The sequence below is a fragment of the Prionailurus viverrinus genome, chromosome D4 (genome assembly GCF_022837055.1).
Source record: "Prionailurus viverrinus isolate Anna chromosome D4, UM_Priviv_1.0, whole genome shotgun sequence".
NCBI classification, from domain to species: domain Eukaryota; kingdom Metazoa; phylum Chordata; class Mammalia; order Carnivora; family Felidae; genus Prionailurus; species Prionailurus viverrinus.
Genome location: NC_062573.1, coordinates 81687844 through 81707099, shown reverse-complemented (window position 1 = coordinate 81707099; position 19256 = coordinate 81687844). Strand labels below are relative to the sequence as shown.

Sequence of the window (19256 nt, the reverse complement as noted above, 5' to 3'; positions counted from 1 at the left end):
TCTTTTATAAATGTAAATATGGAATGTTTTATTATAAAATTATTTATAATTTTTTGCATCTGACTAGAATTATTCCTTACCAAGTGGTTCAGATGTTTTTGAATAATTTACTGAGAGTGGAATACAAAAGGCCTTTTTAAGATACAGGAAGAATTACGAAGTCAGGCGACTATATAACCACATATCTTCCTTATTTTTTATAATGATTTAAAATAAACACATGCTGGGGCACCTAGGTGGCTCAGTCGGTTAAGCATCCAACTTTGGCTCAGGTTATGATCTCACAGTTTGCGAGTTCGAGCCCCATGTCAGGCTCTGTGCTGACAGCTCAGAGCCTGGAGCCTGCTTCAGATTCTGTGTCTCCCTCTCTCTCTGCCCCTCTCCTTGCTCACGCTCTGTCTCTCTCTCAAAATTAAATAAACAGTAAAAAAAACTTACATAAACACATGCTGTCATTTACCTATCATGACTAATGCTGAAAGGGTAGTCTGTCCCATTTCTTTTTTTTTTTTAAACACCTTTGCTGAGGTATAATTGACATAGTATAAATCCACCCATTGTAAGGATTCAATTCAGTTATTCTTAGTATATTTATAGTGTTCTGCAAACATCACCATAATCCAGTTTTAGAACATTTCCATCATCTCCAGAATTCCCTTGTGCTCATTTACAGTAAGTCTTGGATCCCAACACCCAACCTGGAAAATCACTAATCTACCTTCTGTCTCTATAGATCTGCTTTTTCTAGACATTTCAAACAAATGGAATTATACAGTACTGTATCTGTCTGGCTTCTTTCACAAAGTATAATAATTCTGAGTTTCATCCATGTTGTAGTATATTTCCTCCTCCAAGGGAATTTTAGAATCAGCTTGTCAAAAAAAAATGTTTTATTTATTTTTTAACTTTATTTATTTATTTTGAGGGAGAGAGAGAGAGAGAGAGGCAGAGAGAGGGAGACAGAATCCCAAGCAGGCTCCACGCTGCCAGTGAAGAGCCTGATGCGGGCTCAAACCCATGAATTGTGAGATCATGACCTGAGCCAGATTCAAGAGTCATAGACGCTTAACCGACTGAGCCACCCAGGTGCCCCTGTCAAAAAAATGTTTTAAAAACTCCTGCCATCCAGGTGGGAAAGTCTTTGCTCAGCATAGCCTTTAATGACTCTTGTTTCTTGCTTGGATTCTCCATCTGCTGAAGTATTTTGGAATAATTATTTTAGATTTAGAACATTTCTGAATGTAATAAAACTACATGAAAGTACAAAAGTACTTTTTATTGGATAAAGACCTTCAGTTTCAGGATTCCCTGAAGACATCAACATGTAGGATTAGAAGCACTACCATTGAGAAGACAGAAAGGAAAATAAATAAAGAATATCTACATGGTTATAGTTGTATTCAGTGTGGTTAGTGTTATCTTTTTTTTTTTTTTTTTTTTACTTCTCTTTTGCTTTGGCTCATATCCTGAAAATAAATACTTTGCAAATTTCCTGGCTATCATGGTAAGAGGTGTTAAACAATATTATTCTCCAGTTTATTGTGACTGTAATAGCGTCTCATTAGACCAAAGTCATGTATCTGACAACTTCTTGTCTGGCACATGATGAGGAAACAAGGAGAAATCACTTAAAGACAAAAGAACCAAATAATTATAACAATTGTTATTAATAATTATAACAATTATATTTATATACAATTGTATACATATATATAATTATAATAATAATTGTAATAAGTATAACATACTCCTAGGACGTCCCTATCATGTCCTCATTAGAAATTTATGTACTTCTACTTTGTACACAGTTCTAACAAGCTTTGCTCTCTTAATGCCCCTAAGACAATCAAAAGCAACAGATCATTGAGAGGGAGAGAAAGAGAAGAAAGGGAACCAGGAGACACTGGTGCTTAGAAGAGGATTTACTACTAAGAGTGAGAAATAAGCACTTGATACAGGAGGAGACAGAAAATAGATGCAGAGGCCTGGGACCACTCAGCAAACTATGACAGCACAGCTGGATTACAGCCCAGGAGAGCTAATGATGAGTCTATGTCTTTACTAAAAGAAGGTTCCTAATGTTCAAACCTAGAAAAAGGTATGTAACTACTAGCTAACTAAATTCATAAATAAATAAACAACCAAACTACTTTGGTTTGCTATTTTCTATTATGAAGGCAGCAGCATTTATACCATATACTGCAGTAAAAGCAGTATATAGCTTTTGGAAAAATGTCTGTTAAAATGGTTAGAAATCTTTTGCAAATTCCTTGCTAGAAGGAGTATATTTCAGTCCTCAGGATAATGCTTTTATTTTTTATTTATTTTTATTTTTTAATGTTTATTTTTGAGAGAGAGAGAGAGAAAGAGTGAGAGAGAGAGAGAGAGAGAGAGAGAGAGAGAGAGAGAGAGGACGAGCAGGAAAGGGCCAGAGAGAGAGAGAGGGAGACAGAATCCAAAGCAGGCTCCAGACTCTGAGCCATTAGCACAGAGCCTGACACGGGGCTTGAACCCACAAACTGCAAGATCATGACCTAAGCTGAAGTCAGAGGCTTAACCAACTGAGCCACCCAGGTACCTCAGGAAAATGCTTTTAAATATGAACAGATGATTCCTAATATTGCTGAAAATGTAGCATTTCTGCATTTCTTATTTTTTGGCCTGTCCTCATCAACTGACAAAAATTACGATGCTGGGCTAATCTTTGGGAGATTGCAACCCCATTCATAACTAGATATTACAACATTTAAAGTCCATACTATAAAGAAGTTATTGATTATTGTTGGGTTAAGTTACATTTGCAGTAAACTAAACATCTTATGAATTAGGTTGTATAAAACATTTTTCTATTACTAAATGAACATGGGACTTATTATCTGAAAATAAATAGTACGGAAGATAGGTTTCACTGAGAACAATGGACCAACAGTCCAGAGAAGGAGCTTGCGCCCTGCCAACTACTCATTTGGCAAACTTGCACGTGCCTTTTAATCTTCTTGAGCTACAGTTTCTTCATCTAAGAGGTAAAAGAAAACCCAGTACAAACAGAACTACAGATACAGGCGAGTTACCTAATCATTCTTACCCCTCAGTTTCCTCTTTTGGAAAAATGGGGATGTTTGTTACCTCTGCCAAACAGACTGTTACAAGGAGTAAATGGCTCAATAACCATTAGCTTTTAGGAATCATATTGTCACTTGTGTGCAAATTTTGTCTTTTTCTCCTGAAACATATTTTTACTTCCCTAGGCTTCAAGATTTACAGAAATGTATTTCCATCTGATACTGTGTAAAGCTGCTTCTGCTCTTCCCATACAAACATCCTTTCCTCCACCAACCACAGGCATGTTTAAAAAAAAAAAAGATGCTCTATATACATAATTGTTTACCCCATAAAAAAGTAAACCCACGAGGTAGGTACTATTATTATCCCCATTTTACAGATGAGAAAACTAGAGCATACATATGTCGTGACTCACCTAGGTCACAGGGCTGGGAAGAGATGAATGGAGTCCCATCTAGAAAACTGTAAGAGGCCAGGCTGACCAAAGCTGGGAGGGGCTGCAGCAGACAACAAGGTTAGGACATCCTGGGGCACAGATATGGTCTGAAGGACCTGGAAAACTGAGCAGAGAGGCAAAAATAGAAGCATTAGAAGTTTTTGAGCAGGGGAGCACCAGGGGCAGAATTGATATTTTCAAATAATCAATCTTACAATTTTGTATCTATTTTCTAGGCAAATAATAGCAACTAACTTTTACTGAACCCTTATTAAAGCTCTGCTCTAGACCTCTGCATGTATTTGCTCATTGAATACTTATAACAACTCTAAAAGGTAGGCACTGTCATTTGCTCCATTTTACAGATGAGAAAACTGAGGCGCAGAAAGATGCAAGAACTCACCAAAATCCAGACAGCTTGCAAGTGATGGAACTAGGCTTCCCTGGCAGGCAGCCTGGCCCTGGTGTCTACTGTGGCCTCGGTGCCACAGTGCTTTCGTTAATAGACATGTACCGCAGTCTAGACATATAAGGCTAGCAGGGGAGGCAGCAAGAATGGAGAAAAGGGGAAATTTTGAAAGAAAAGTGGGTGGGATTTCTGGACTCACTAGAACTTGGGGGGAACAAGAAGGGGAGTAAGTTGAAAATGAAATAAAAGTTTTCATTCCCCTGGGAGAATCATGGCGCCTCTGAGGAAGACAAGGAGCTGGTCTGGAGGAACCACGATGGAAATGCAGGTGGTGTTGAATTCAGGGTAGTGCCAGGAATGCTAGAGAGATGGCTGCAGCTGGCAGCATTGCTCAGTGAGTAGACAGCACTCCGGAAGGAGATGTGAGGGCCTCCTGCAAAGATAAACTCTCAAGTCAGGAAAACAGGTAAACTCTCCAGGAAGAGAGAGCGAAGAAAGGAAAAGAGTAAGTCTCTAAGTCTAGGTAACCACCAAGGACAGGAGATGAGAGGAAACAGCAAGACAAAGAGGCTAACACATACCAGTGCCCGTGGCGCACCAGCCCTTGCAAATATGCCGTGGGATGTAGGAGAGCAGCCCTGTAAGGCAGCTAATGTTGCTCCTGGAGATAGAGGAATTTGAGTTAAGGCATTCAGGGGTCTTCCCCACAATCACACAGCAAGTAAGTGATGTAACTGGAATGTGAACCTAGTCCATGCAATCCCAAAGTCCGTCTCTTTCCATAAACAAAAATGTGTGGAAAGGGGAAAATGCCTGACACAGGTGAAGGCTGGTGGCTGGTGTCTAGGACAAGGGTGGCAGGACACAAAGCCCTAGAGATGAACCAGAACAGGATTTTAAAAGGCTACATCATGTCTAGGAACTAAAGAGCCAGTGGAAGTTTTTCAGCAGGAAAGTAATATAAGAATCGTTTTAAGACAAGAATATAAACAAATATAAAAAGAGAAGTATTAAAAAATGGACAGGATGGGGAAGAAACTAGGACCAGAGAACACAGATGGCGGTAACTCTGTACTTTTTTTGATGAGTAATGATGCTCTGGGCAGGAGCTGGAACAAAGGCAGCATGGAAGAAAGAGACTGGATTCAGGAGGTATGCAGAGATATTATGGTAAGACCTGCCCATCCCTCTCCCAGGGGAGGTCCCCAGAAGGCAGCTGGAAATAGGATCTACCACTGAAAAGAGTTCTAGGATGGAGATTTAGAATTCAGAAGTCATCAGGAAGAGATGGTATCACCAGGAACTGGAAGACCAAGAGAAGATGACCAAGCAGGAAATTCTGGGGGCAAAGTAAACAAATAGAGGATTTGAAGGACCGTTTCTGGAAAAGGCTCCAGTGCTCATCTGCTCTTACGAGTTTCCTTTTCCTTTTGTATCCTGTCTACAGAAGGGGAGCAGGTCTTGACCTTTCAGAACTTCCGTTGCTGCCTGTTCTGCCCTCATCTCGAGCACAGACACTATTTTCTTTACAAAGCCATGAGCTGGCTTTGTTCTCTCTCAGGGAGAGATCCCAGAGCCCCAAACCCATGCCTGTGCAACAGGACAGGGGAGGTCACATCTCAAAGAAATGTTTAGACAGTCAAGTCTGCAGACTCTGGTCATTATTCGGACGTGGTGGTGGCTACTGGTTCTCTGAGAAATCCGCTGTGACACTGAAAAGGGCGTCTTGTAAGGACCATGAAATGCTCACATTCAGAGAGTGGTAGTTACCGAAATCACTTAGGAGAGGGGAGCATGAAATGCTGGTAAGAAATTGGAGGCAGTGAGTTGTTGAGGTTCTTTCAAAGAGATTTAAACAGAATATTCAGGTCAGTCTGTATCCCAGGTCAATTGAGAGCTCTTTATGCAATCTTTCTAAAATTATGGCATCAAATATATGGAAAGCTAAAGGTTTTTCAGATGATGATCACATACCCTGCCATTCACCCCTATTTTCTATACTGACTTGATACTTCAGTATACTTAACAGTAGACTGAAAATTTGGACTTTGGGACAGGCAGGTCTGGGTTAGAACCCCAGGTCTGCTATTTAATAACTGAGGCCACAGGGGAAATCACTCAAACTTTGAACCTCAGTTTCCTCAACTGTAAACTGAGATAATACCTCCTGTGGCCGTTAATATTGACTGGATTGTTTAACTTCTGTTCCATTCCAACTCCCTTATCAAGTGCCGGTGGATACAACAGAGGCTGGAAAAGTCAAAGGCAAGTTTCCCAGACTCCCTTGCAGCTGGGTTTCATATCTAACCTAGTTCTGCCAAGTAGGGCATGCCTGAGGGAGACTCTGGAGGTAGACGTGGGCGGTGTAAAGCTCCAAGAAGACACTGGATCTTCTAGTAACCACTGTAGAAGTGACTGGTATTTTGGGAATGTGGAGGTGGAGTTTCAGCATTTGGACCCAAGTATGTGACAGGAGACAGTAGCTGTGGGGTTCCCCCAGAAAAGTCCCATGTTCTGGCTGAGCATTCTCCTGGTTGTGTTGTTCCTGACAGTACAGAATGCAAACTGATTTTCACTGCTCCCCCAGAAATTCTTAAGCTGCTAAATACCCTGCAATAATTGTCATTTTGTTTAAACTACTAGTTGGAATGGATTCCCTTTTTTTCAACTCACAGACCAACCTCATAGGGTTTTGTGGGAAAGGCAATGTATGTAAACTAGTACAGTGCTTAACACCTCATGAGCCACGTTACTATTAGCGAATCGTATGTCCTCAATCGTATGTCACAATTAGCGAATCAGTGTCCACAATGAAGTAAAAAATAAGCATCCCGCAATTTCTTAAGGATTTTCTGATTTTATTTTTTGAAACATATTTTGGTTCTAAGATTCTTAGTTCTACGTATTATAGAGGTTTTAGTTTTGTGCACAGTTAGGATCGACAAAGTGAAACATTAATTATCAAACTAAGAAACATGTCCTCTTTAAAATGAGGAAAACAAGGATAAAAGAAAACGCCCGTATTGTTTTTTACTTAAGTTGTGGAATTGTCTTCAATTTCAGTACCAGACACAGTTAGGAGTGATCTTAAAAGACTTTTAGACAATGGCTGAGAAGGTCAAAGGTCTTTTGTTCTTTCCCAGGCTCTGCTTATCTTGTTAGCATCTTCTGATCTCATTGGGGAGATCCATAACTTAACATAGAAGGTTTTTGCCAAACTTGCATTCTTATCTTTTATTTAGGGAGACCCTACTGTTTTCAAACATTTGAGAGTAAGAATGGATTTAATTGTGTTTAATCTTTATTGGAAGATATGTAACAAGATGCTGTAAGCAAAGCTTTTAAGCTTCTAAATACTACTGTGATTTTGTTTATGTTCAATTACTTTCATAAGTCATTGACCAAAAAAATAGTAGTTTTTAAAAAAAAAAAAAAACAACTTGAATTTATTACTCATTTTCCTTTCTGGATTCTCCCCAAACTATTTACTGGATGTTGAGCATTTAAAATATCTGTAGAGCAGGGCACCTGGGTGGCTCAGTCAGTTGACTCTTGATTTCAGCTCAGGTCATGATCTCATAGTTCCTGGTTTTGAGCCCCACATTGGACTCTGAGCCAACAGTGCAGAGCCTGCTTAGGATTCTCCGTCTCCCTCTCTCTCTGCCCCTCCCCTGCTCATTCTCTCTCTCTCTCTCAAAATAAATAAACAAACTTAAAATATATCTATCTGTAGAGCCAATTAAAGACAAATCTACTTGTTACAGTTTTCATTACAGATGCTTCATGTTAGCAGTCTTAGTTTATGTTCTGTTTATCTGAAATTCTGATTTTGCTTTTAGTTTAGGGGGTATCAATGATGTCTCTGTTAATTTAACAAAGGCCCAGACAAATATAAAATATTTTCAATTCTGATAAAAAAAAAAAAAACAACAACTTCTTTTGTGACAGGACACATAGAATTCTTTTTGGCATTCCCCAATTAAGCAAATAAAAACACAACTTTTCTGTTATTTGGGAATATATTATGCATAAGTTAAAAGGCCACTGGAAACTAAAAGGACAGAAGTAACTGAATTTTTTCAAGATCGGCCTAATTATTTCTCAAAAATAGAAAAGGCTCCAATGGGAAAAAAATGCAATGAAAATAATTTGTAGGACAATGTCATTGCCTTCTTTGAGCTCTGAAAATATTTTCTGCGTCCAAGTGAAATTTAATCACTTTATTATTGTATTAAGGGGAAACTTGCATTAAGTGGTCTGTGGAACTTTATGTAATTGTCCCTTCTGAAACTCAAGAGATTGATAAATTACTGAGGTCAGTAATTTTGTGACTGTTCTTAATATTTTTTAAACAAAGAGGGGTGCCTGGGTGGCTCAGTTGGTTAAGTGTCTGACTCTTGACTTCAGTTCAGGTCATGATCTCACGGTTCGTGGGATTGAGCCCCTACAGCTGGCTCCTCTCTGGCAGTGCAGAGTCGGCTTGGGATTCTCTCTCTCCTCTTTCCCTGCTCATGTGCTCTCTAAATAAATAAATAGATAAAGCTTAAATATATATTTTTATAAAAAATATAAAATATATTTTATTAAATTATTTAAATATAACAAATATATTAATATGTTAAATATATATTTATTTAAAAATATATATGTATAATATAAATATATATATAAACACAGAAACTGAAGAATTAAAATACACAAGAGGGGGTTGCCTGGGGTAGCCCAGTCAGTTGAGCGACCGACTTGATTTCAGCTCAGGTCATGATCTCACTGTCGTGAGATGGAGCCCTGTGTCCAGCTCTGTGCTGGGCATGGGGCCTGCTTGAGAGTCTCCCTTTCTCTGTCCCTCCCACACTTGCCCATGCACTCTCTCTCTAAAATAAATAAATTAATTAAAATTAAATAAAATACACAAGAAAGAGCAGATATAACAGTTTTATGAATGTAGTCAGGATATGGTTTCTACTACTATGTACAATTGAAAAAAATTTTTTTATGTTTATTTATTTTTGATAGGGAGAGAGAGACAGAGTCAGAGCATGAGTGGAAGAGGGGCCGCGAGAGAGGGAGACACAGAATCCGAAGCAGCTTCCAGGGTCTGATCTGTCAGCACAGAGCCTAATGTGGGGCTCAAACCCACAAACGTGAGATCATGGCCTGAACTGAAGTCAGACACTTAGCCGACTGAGCCACCCAGGTGCCCCTATTACAATTATTTTTAATAAGCTAGTTCCCTTTTATTATGTTCTCTTTAAAATGAATTGTGGTTCTATAACTGTTAAACTAGTATCAGATAAACCTATAAGAACATTAGAGTCTGAAGTCATAAGCAGTAACATTCTAATTTCAAATTGTTTTGTAAAGCAATACCAAAAATAAGAGACAAAAAAACCCCTAGTATTATAAAAAGATCTAAAATTCTTTTAAAATAGGATGAAGAATTTTACATTTATGATTTGGGTTAAAAACTGCTAAGGAGGGGTACCTGGGTGGCTCAGTCAGTTAAGATCCAACTTCAGCTCAGGTCATTATCTCACGGCTCGTGGGTTCAAGCCCTGCATCGGGCTCTGTGCTGACAGCTCAGAGCCTGGAGCCTATTTCAGATTCTGTCTCTCCCTCTCTCTCTGCCCCTTCCCTACTCACGCTCTGTCTCTATCTCTCAAAAATAAACAATAAAAAAAATTTATTTTAATTAAAAAAACTGCTAAGGAAACTTACTGTACATGTTCTCTTTTTCTCGTATTTCTTATGTGTCAATATTTGGGGAAGAAGGGTGAAAATGAATGTACATTTATTTACATGATGCCTATTATTGGTAAATTAATAGAATTATCCCTTATGGGTGCTGAAAAAGTTTGTTAATAAAATTCATTAATTAATTTGAAGTTTGAAATGTATTTAGATCTAGGCCTATGATTTTAAGCATAATTTATGAAGCATGAGATAATTAATAAACTTTTAATTGATAATTAAAATTATAGCTCAGTGATGTCTTTCATCAGGAATTTTTTTGCCCACGGAGAGGGTATGCATAGATTTTTTTTTAATGCTAGGCTCAGAGTTTATTGTAGATACACAGTCTTACTGATTATCACAATTTATGATATACAGAGATGAATGCCTCTATTCTTATTAGAAGAGACACATAAAATAAGATTTGTTCATAACCATTTTTAAAATAAACTTAAATTTTAGAACAGCTTTAGTTTTATAGAAAAAGAGGACAGGGGTGCCTGGGTGGCTCAGTCAGTTGAGCGTCTGACTCTTGGTTTCAGCTCAGGTCATGGTCACACGGTTTTGTGAGTTTGAGCCCTGCATCCAGCTCCGCTCTGACAGCGCAGAGCCTGCTTGGGATTTTCTCTCTCTCTCTCTCTCTCTCTCTCTCTCTCTCTGCCCTTCCCCCACTCATACTGTCCATCTCTCTCAAAATATATAAACTTAAAAAAAAAAAGAGGACAGGGTTCTTGAATACCCCATACTTAGTATACTCTACAGTTAATATCTAACATTATTTTAACTGTCACAACTAAGAAATTAACATTGGTATATCACTATTAAATAAATTCCATATTCAAATTTCATTAGTTTTTCCCTAATTTCCTTTTCTGTCCCAGGATCCCATCCAGGATGCTTCATTACCGTATACAAGGCGATTCACTCTTTGTGCGTGAAGTTTAAAGGTCTTTGGCAAATGCAGTGTCACCTTTCCACCACAATAGTGACATACAGATTAGTTCCACCACACTTACAAAGCCCTCTGTTCCCAATCTTTTGAGAATTCCCAGAAGATGAGTTTTCAGACTGATATTTCAGCTTGATCTTTGGTTGGGAAAACCTAGGCTGTGAATTTTTTCAGGCAGTGGTTCTCAATCCTAGCTGCACACTGGAATTACCTGGCAACCTTTAAAAAATATTAATGACTGGTCCTCACTCCAGATCCTAGTTTCACTGGTCTGGGGTGTGGGCCTGGGCATCGGGATTTTGAAAAGTTCCTGAGAGGCTCACAATGTGCAGGTACGATTCAGAACCACTGATCTTGTGTTCATCTGTTTCATGACTGGATTCAGCTGCATTTTGATAACAACACAAATGATTAATTGATGCATCTACATCATTTTGGGGGGGGGAGATACTATGAACTGTCATGTAAGTTTTTAAGTAAGTAATATGGCAAGGATGCATTTCACATGCTAACTAATCATGTACACAAAACACTCTGGCTGGAGGAGGCTTTTCTGCTGTTATTTCCTGTTTGATCAACCTGGGCAGCTCCAGGTTATTTCCTCGAAGGGTATTCAGCCATGTTTCAGGTTGGCTTGACCATCATCACTGGACTCTAGGATGCTGCTAATCCCCTGATATCCAGCCACTTTCCCTACCCAGCACGTGGTTTATGGCCCCTGCCTGAGTGTCTGTTAAGGAGTCCCCAGGCTCTAGGTTTTGTGGACTATCTGGTAAGCCCCGACCTGCCTTCAGTTGTCAGCTACCTTCTATGACCCACTTCAGGTTGACACAGCAACCCTGCAAACATTCTCCATACCCCCTGGCAGCTGAGGAAGACTGAGTGGCCTCTCTCAGGTCTGCTCTAAGCCTAGATCTGCCTTGCAACCATTTCTGCTCCACTTCAGTTGCCCCTTGCCAGAATTCCCAACAGAAGATAGGCCCACAGGTGCACTCTGGGGATCCCCAAACCCTAAATCCATCACAACCCTCCAGAGTTTCAACCCCTAAGAGGGGCCAAGGAGCCAAGCCCCATCTTTAAATCTAAAATCTCCCTTTCTTCTTCTAGTTCCTTCTTACAGTAGAAAGGCAGCAAGAAGGGAAAACTGAGTCACGTTCTCATTCCTTCCCACCCTATGGTTTACATCATGAATTCTATGCTTGCTGTCCTCTATGTTCTGCTAATGATACACAGTGCCAAGATTTTAGAATTTAAAAAACAACTTTTCTCTCTCAAGAATCTGACTTTCTTGGGGTGCCTGGATGGCTCAGTCGGTTAAGCATCCGACTTCAGCTCAGGTCATGATCTCATGGTTCGTGGGTTTGAGCCCCATGTCCAGCTCTGTGCTGACAGCTCAGGAGCTGCTTTGGATCCTGGGTCTCCCTCTCTCTCTGCCCCTCTCCCACTCCCACTCTGTCTCTTGCTCTCAAAAATAAATAATAAAAACATTAAAAAAAAAAAAGAATCTGAATTTCTCAAAATAATGGGCTGTCCGACAGTTGCTTCTCTTGTTTTCTAAATATCCCTTCAGAAATCCAGTCTCCTTCTGTGCTCTGGGCTGTATCTGCTTTCTGCTCCAATGAGGCAAAAGACACTGACTAAAGTGACAAAGCACTTGAGGCAAAAAGAAGATTATGGCAAAGAAAAATCTCTATTGATGTCTCAGAGTAATACCCCTCTACAATCATATCATAAAATGATATGGACCTGCTACATCAAGTGAATGTCAATTTGCAGCCAGATAAATTTGGAAAGCAAAATGATTTCAATGCAATTTCTAATAATGGCCAATAAGATGTACTTGCATTTAAAAGCACATAGATCTTTCCTCACAAGTGACAGAATAGGCTGAACATCTATTTTAGGGTTGAATAAAAGTTCCAGATCACATGCATTCAAGACCTGAGGACACAGAAGAAGAATATCATATCCAGTCTGTATATATATTCCAGGAAGATTTCACTGCCAAGGTGACAGCTGTGGATAGCTGTCCAGAGGAACTTTAGTCAAAGTCTATTGAGATTAAAAAAAAAAAAAGACGAATAAAAACAAATGAAGAATGAAAATCCCTTGGAAGAGCAGATTATTAACTCTGTGCTCCAAATCAAAAGATGAGTAACCAGACTTTGCTATTTGTTTCTTCCTCAGCTGGAAAGACAGCTAATGATGCAGAATGAAATGAGAGAAAGGCAGATGGCTTTGCAGATTGCTTGGTCTCGAGAATTCCTCAAATATTTTGGAACTTTTTTTGGCATTGCAGCCATCTCTTTAACAGCTGGGTATGTTTGCTATTTACTTTAAACTTGTCTTAAGTAATTTACTTATTTTTTCTTTTGACATTACATATTATCATAAAGTTGACCAAGATAGGACTTTGTTGCAAATAGTGTATATGTAAAAACAGTAATCCCTTATAGCTTAGTCCTTGGAGATAACTGTAGAACCAGGGTAGAAATAGTTAATTCTACCTCTAGTGTCTCAGATTTCTTCTATCCTTTTCTCCATTTTATAAGTTACAGGACTGACTTGATACCAAGATAGAAAAAGTCCTCTGCTAATTTATCTCCACAATCCATAAGGGGGATATAGCAATACTTAACCATTTTTTAAATGATTAATCTGAGCCTCAACGTCAAATAAAGACGAGCAAGTCATAGACTCTGCTCTTGAGAATTGCAGACTCTGGGGAGAGATTGTGGGTAAGAAAATTCTATTTCTGTAAAATACTCAAATGAACTAAGTACCTTCTAAAATGGAAGACATTCGTCCAAAAGCAGGTAATTTTTTTTCATTGAGTATGGAGATAAGTATTTACAGGCCATTCTTGATATTTACTCTTTTTTGTTCTTGAACCAGAGCAATACGAAGGAAGAAGCCAGCCTTCCTCTTCCCTATCATTCCATTAGGCTTTGTCCTCACCTACCAGTATGACTTAGGATATGGAACCCTTCTCCAAAGAATGAAAGGTCAGTTTTTGATAAAGCAGAGTCTATTTGTGATTCACCTTCTGGTTCAAGGATCCTCTCCTTATGATCCCTTCATTTATGGGCATTTTGACAAGACCCCTCTCTCTGAGCTTCCAATGACCAACATATCTGCTCCCTCTCACAGCAGTGTGCTAGAGTCAACTCATACCAGCTCACGTGAACTATCAAATTTTCAGGAATTTGTAAGCTGGTTGTTAAATACAGTCATTATTAAAAATTAAATTATATAAACTTATAATTAAATAAATTACAAAAATAATATTAAATTCTATTAAAAACAATGGTAATATATACTCAACTTACCAGTTTTTCATTATTTTACTATTATCAGTACTCCTAAGTTATGTGTATCTATTTTATGTGTATCTACTGTATCTGCATGGCAGAAATGCAGATACAATATACAGACACAATAAGATACAGATACAACCCTGACTTCAGTGGCATCCCATTGGTAGCCTGAAGTTGGTCATGGTGGGAATATTTACACATGGAAATCTGCAAACACCAAATCAAGGCTTGACTTACTACCTTGTTGATTGTCTAAGCCAGGGGTTGGCAAACTATGGCCTGCAGGCTGGCCACATGTTTTTGAAAATAAAGTTTTATTAAAACACAGACATGCCTATTGATTTCTGAATTGTCTGTGGATATATTCCCATTACCACAACAGAGCTGAGTGGCTGCAATAGAGACATAAGGTCCCACAAGCCTAAAATATTTACTGTCTGGCCCTTTTAAGAAAGCTTGCCAACATGGTCTAGACTGAAGGAAGTGAAGAAGAAAATGTTAATATTGTAGATTGTGCTTAAATGTTTGTTGTGTCAATGGCTATTACATTGTGACTAGCACAAACAGTTGAGGAAATATTCTCCCAACATTTAAAAACTGTTATCTGAAAAATAAATAAAGTAAAATAAAATAAAAACTGTTACCCGATTCAGCTAAGTTGTCTACATCATTCTCAAACAAATAACATTCCAACATATGTTACTGTTTCCACTTTTGTCCTACTCATTAGTATAAATGAAAATACCAACAAACATTCATGTTGGAATTATGCTTTCTCATCAATTACAACTATAGATTAGCTATGAATATAATATTTCAGGGAAAAAACAATAAAAACATTCTGAGAATCAATTTGCTATGGGAAATTTATGATAAAGTATACAGAACATTTTATTATTTTTTTATAAATTGTGTGCTACATTTATTTTATATAAGTAAAATTTATAGTAAACTTACATTCATAATAAACTTATATGCTTTTTTTTTTCCGGGAGAGCTGGTTGTTAAATAATCACCAGCACCATGCTGTTCTCACAGAACTCTGGATTTTATTGCCCTAGAAAATAGCACTGCCACTGTCCCTTCTTCTTGAGCCTTTGACCCAGAGTATATTGGAAACAGTGCTTTCCCAAGCCTTTCCTCTCATGGGCTCTGTGGGCACATCACTGTCTCTCAAGCTCTGTGGGGACTGATTTGGTACCGGAAGGGAAGAAGTATAGACTCCTTTGCAGGTATTGGAATCAGGGAGTAGAACTTCTCTTTCCCAAGCCTAGAGAGATACAAGGGTTATATGTTCTTAAAAATTCCCATTTGAAGATGGAAATACATTTTCCACACAAAAACTCTGCAAAAATGTTCCTTGGGGTCAAGCATTATTGGTATCATATCATAGTTCAGCTATATTGTGGGCTAAATAGTTTTTTGTTGATGGCCTAGAAATATCTTGATTGCATTATTACTATGGGAAAATGCATTAAACACTGACCTACAAATTAAATTCTGGAGTGCAATCTCATTTTATGCAGGAGACTAACTACACAACTGATTTACCAACGTTAAAGCTCATTTCAATAACCTACTCAGTTTCATGCTACTCATCTGCTTAAGAATTCATTAGTCTGGTTTTGCAAGATGAGGAGCTCTGGAGATAGATGGTAGGGATGCCTGCGCAGCATTATGAATGTTTTTAATACCACTGAACTGTACGACTCAACATGGTTAAGACAGTAAATATTATATGTATTTTACCACCACAAAAAAATGGGGGGAAAAAACTCACTAATCTTGAGTTCAATTGTTTCATTGTTTATATGGACATTAGAATTCTCAATGCCTCATAAAAATTAATATGTACTATTAAATGTCAAGCCTGTTACACAGCATTCACTTGAACATTTTACTAATAGGGAACAAGTTTATTTTCTAAGAACATTGTGATTGTATGTTTGGGAAGTAATTTTATTACAGGTCCATCAGAATCCACAGAACATATAATTTTAAAATTTCAAGACACACTGTGGGAATTTCCTGTTTTAAAAAAAAATATATAGGGGCACATGGGCAGCTCGGTCAGCTCTTCTCAGCTCAGGTCTTGATCTTACGGTTGTGAGTTAGAGCCCCATGTTGGGCTCCTCTAATCTACCAGGAAATGTGCCATCTTTGAAAGTTTAGGTTATAACATTTAGCCCTGTTAACTAGTGATGACCCAATATATACAACCCTTGTTTGACTGAATTTATCATCAGCCATTCTGCAAACACATGGTGAGAATTTGCAGTATGTGAGGCCCTATCACATGGAAACATCTAGTATGTCATCAAAGACTTGTCTAATTACATATAATTTATAATGATTTTTACTTACTACTTAAGACAGAGGCAAAAAAAAAAAAGATGTTTGCAGATGGTTGAAACATTATAATTTGAAAATTGTAAGCCCACCCTCTTGGGCCTGGGGTACAAATTAACTGTGTGCTAAAATAGAGGTACTTAAAGGAAACATTTGCCTTCATTCCCAAGGAAAGTTTATAGAATGTCAACAATGTAGATTATAATTTTTTTAATCTTGCTAATTAGTCTTCTTCAACTGGGCCCAAGACAGTACTAGCTGTTATTTGAAAGAGGAATTGTTTATAAAAATGTATATTCTTGGGAAGCCTGGGTGGCTCAGTTGGTTAGGCATCCAACTTCGGCTCAGGTCCTGATCTCACTGCTTGTGAGTTTGAGCCCCACCTAGGGCTCTGTGCTGACTGCTCAGAGCCTGGAGCCTGCTTCAGATTCTGTGTCTCCCTCTCTCTCTGCCCCTCCCCTGCTCACGCTCTGTCTCGCTTTCTCTCCCTCTCTCTCTCAAATATAAAAAATAAAACATTAAAAAAAAATTTTAATGTATATTCTTGTGTGTATGTATGTATACAGACTAAAGAACATTTAATATTATTTTGGGTATAAGTGGTTTCAGGTAAAATATTAGCTTTTCTGAAAAGGTAGAATTTTAATAAGCTTTATTTTCTCTTATGTGTGTCGCTTATATATTAAGGGCAATATAGCAAAGACTTTTTGGCTTCTCCATCCCAAACCCCTCCAAACACAACTAAGGCTTACCATCCTGACTTTCCTTCAAGGGGCTAAGTATTACAGGTGGTATTCTTTTTCTTTTACATTTTAAAATGCTGTCTTCTATCAAATAAAATCTATGGCATATCATTTATCTCTGAGTCTTCAGAATTCCTTTCCTCCCAAAGGAAAGAATGGCCTTCCTTTGGGAGTTTCCTTCCCCTAAGGACAATGGGTGAAACATGTGAATGTGAGATTTAGGGGCATGCCTCCAACACTGTTACAGCTTGTCATTGCGATATAGCAATTTGGCCTTCTCACAAAAACACTAATGGCCATTTTGTCACCTTGCATATTTCTGTACTTTATTTAAGGTGAAGCTGAGAACATACTGGAAACAGAAAAGAGTAAGTTGCAGCTGCCGAAAGGAATGATCACTTTCGAAAGCCTTGAAAAAGCCAGAAGGGAACAGAGTAAATTCTTCATAGACAAATGAAATTATGTTTACCCACCGAATCTCAAAACACATCATTGTTGACTTGAATCATGGTTTTTACAATTTTTAGATGCTTGAGATTTTGATATAATGGATTTTATTTTAAAATATTAAAATGCAAAATGGGTTTTGTTAAATGATTTTAAAATAAAATTTATAACATTCAACACAAAATTATGGAGGTACTCTAAATAACTTATTTCCTATATATGTGTGTATTACAAATATCTAAATGTATAATTAATAAATTATGTTGTTTTGAATTTCTGGAAGCAAATGTCCTGCTGCTCTCATTTCTCTGTCACACATGTTCCCTATCACATTTCTCTCCCACCAATACTTCTTTTATTTGGATTTGTCCGTTGTCCTGTCTCGACGTGATAGAAAACAACTAATGTTAATGACTAACATGAATATTGTACTTATTATGGCCACTTATTTTTTTGCATATATTATTGTAATCATCCCAACAATCCCATAAAGCAGGCATCATTTTACGGCTGTGGAAACTAAGACACAGAGAGCTTAAATTACTTGCCTAGAGCCATATATAGACTTGAACCTAAATGGTTTGGCTCCAGTGAATATGCTCTAAAAGGCCTTGAAAAGGTTAGACCTTTAACACATTCTTGCCAAGCGAAGACAGCTGTGAAAGACAAAAGGTAAACACAGTCAAATGATGATTCAGGACAGAGCTGCTAAAGAGGTGGCAATGAGGGGAGGTTGATTAGGATCCTACCTTTTTACTTCCACTCACCAGGAAACCTATACTCATAAGATAACCCTATTTAGTCCCATTCCTACAGTTGCAAACCCTACATATATTGGAATAATTACAAAGATATTTCCTGATACCTACTCTGTATCAAGCACTATTGTAGGCCCTAGGGTTACATGAGTGAATGAACAGACAAGGTTGGTGCATCTCAGGCAAAGGAATGTGTTCTAGTAAGGGGTGGAAGAACTGAGGAAAGGAACAAACAAACATGGAGATAAACAAGACCATTTCTGATGGTGATGAATGCTCCAGTAGAAATAAAACAGGATGATAACAGAGTGATTGGGAGCATGTGGGGAGGGGGGACTATGGATCTGGGACAGGAGGAACTGCCTCTCTACAGATGTAACATTTCGGCTGATACTTGAATGGTGAATTAACCAGTCCTGTGAAGAGCAGGTAGGGGGACAGGGAAAGGATCTCAGCAAAGGGAAGAGCCAGAGGAAAAACTCTGAGACCTGGCATGGCCAAAGAATAGAAAGGCCAAGCAGAATAGGAGGAGATGAAATCTGAAGGGGGAACACAAGCCATTGTTATAAACAATAGTCATTATACTCAAGCAACTGACCACATATCAACATATGGTTCTGACAGAATCATAGTTGTAGAGAACGTTGGGTGAGGTCTTAAAGGAGGCACTGAAGTTCTCCATGAAGGTAAGGAGGTGCAGAACAATGACATGCTGGGCAGAAGAGGCTTGATTAAGGGCAAGACAGGATGTCACGTCCAGGGATTTGCTGCTGGTTCGATTTGCCTAAACTGGGGGGTTCCTCCTGTGAGGGATGTGTTAAGAAATGCACTTGGAGGCACAGATTATCTCTGGAATGGCTTTGGGTTTAAGGAATCTGCATCCTGAGAGTAATGGGCACGAAAGATCTGCACTGGGTTTTACTGGAATTAGTCACTATAGGGGGAAGATCCCAGAGCCCATGCAATGAAGAACGGCAATAGTCCACCCAAGTACTGGCCAGGGCCTGAACTAAGGCTGTGGCTTTGAGCATAGGTTCAGGAAAGTGACACAG

The 19256-nt window shown here is 38.5% G+C and overlaps 1 protein-coding gene and 1 long non-coding RNA gene across 7 annotated transcripts in view; one reads left to right on the top strand and one right to left on the bottom strand.

Moving 5' to 3' along the window:
• The window catches only part of PLGRKT (plasminogen receptor with a C-terminal lysine), a 43579-nt gene extending 25899 nt beyond the window's left edge, over positions 1–17680 (top strand). For 5 of the 6 annotated variants that reach the window (XM_047829417.1, XM_047829420.1, XM_047829419.1 and 2 more), the window contains exons 4-6: positions 12778–12908; positions 13486–13595; positions 17335–17680. In XM_047829417.1, coding sequence (XP_047685373.1) covers positions 12778–12908; positions 13486–13595; positions 17335–17456 — 363 coding nt within the window. In that variant the 3' untranslated portion in view covers positions 17457–17680. The remainder of the gene's footprint in view (positions 1–12777; positions 12909–13485; positions 13596–17334) is intronic. The other variant, XM_047829415.1, reaches the window with a different exon arrangement.
• LOC125150078 (uncharacterized) overlaps positions 1–19256 on the bottom strand; it is a 78146-nt gene that overhangs the window by 37357 nt on the left and 21533 nt on the right. The window contains exon 2 of the long non-coding RNA XR_007146159.1: positions 3479–3623. This is a non-coding gene — a long non-coding RNA (uncharacterized LOC125150078). The remainder of the gene's footprint in view (positions 1–3478; positions 3624–19256) is intronic.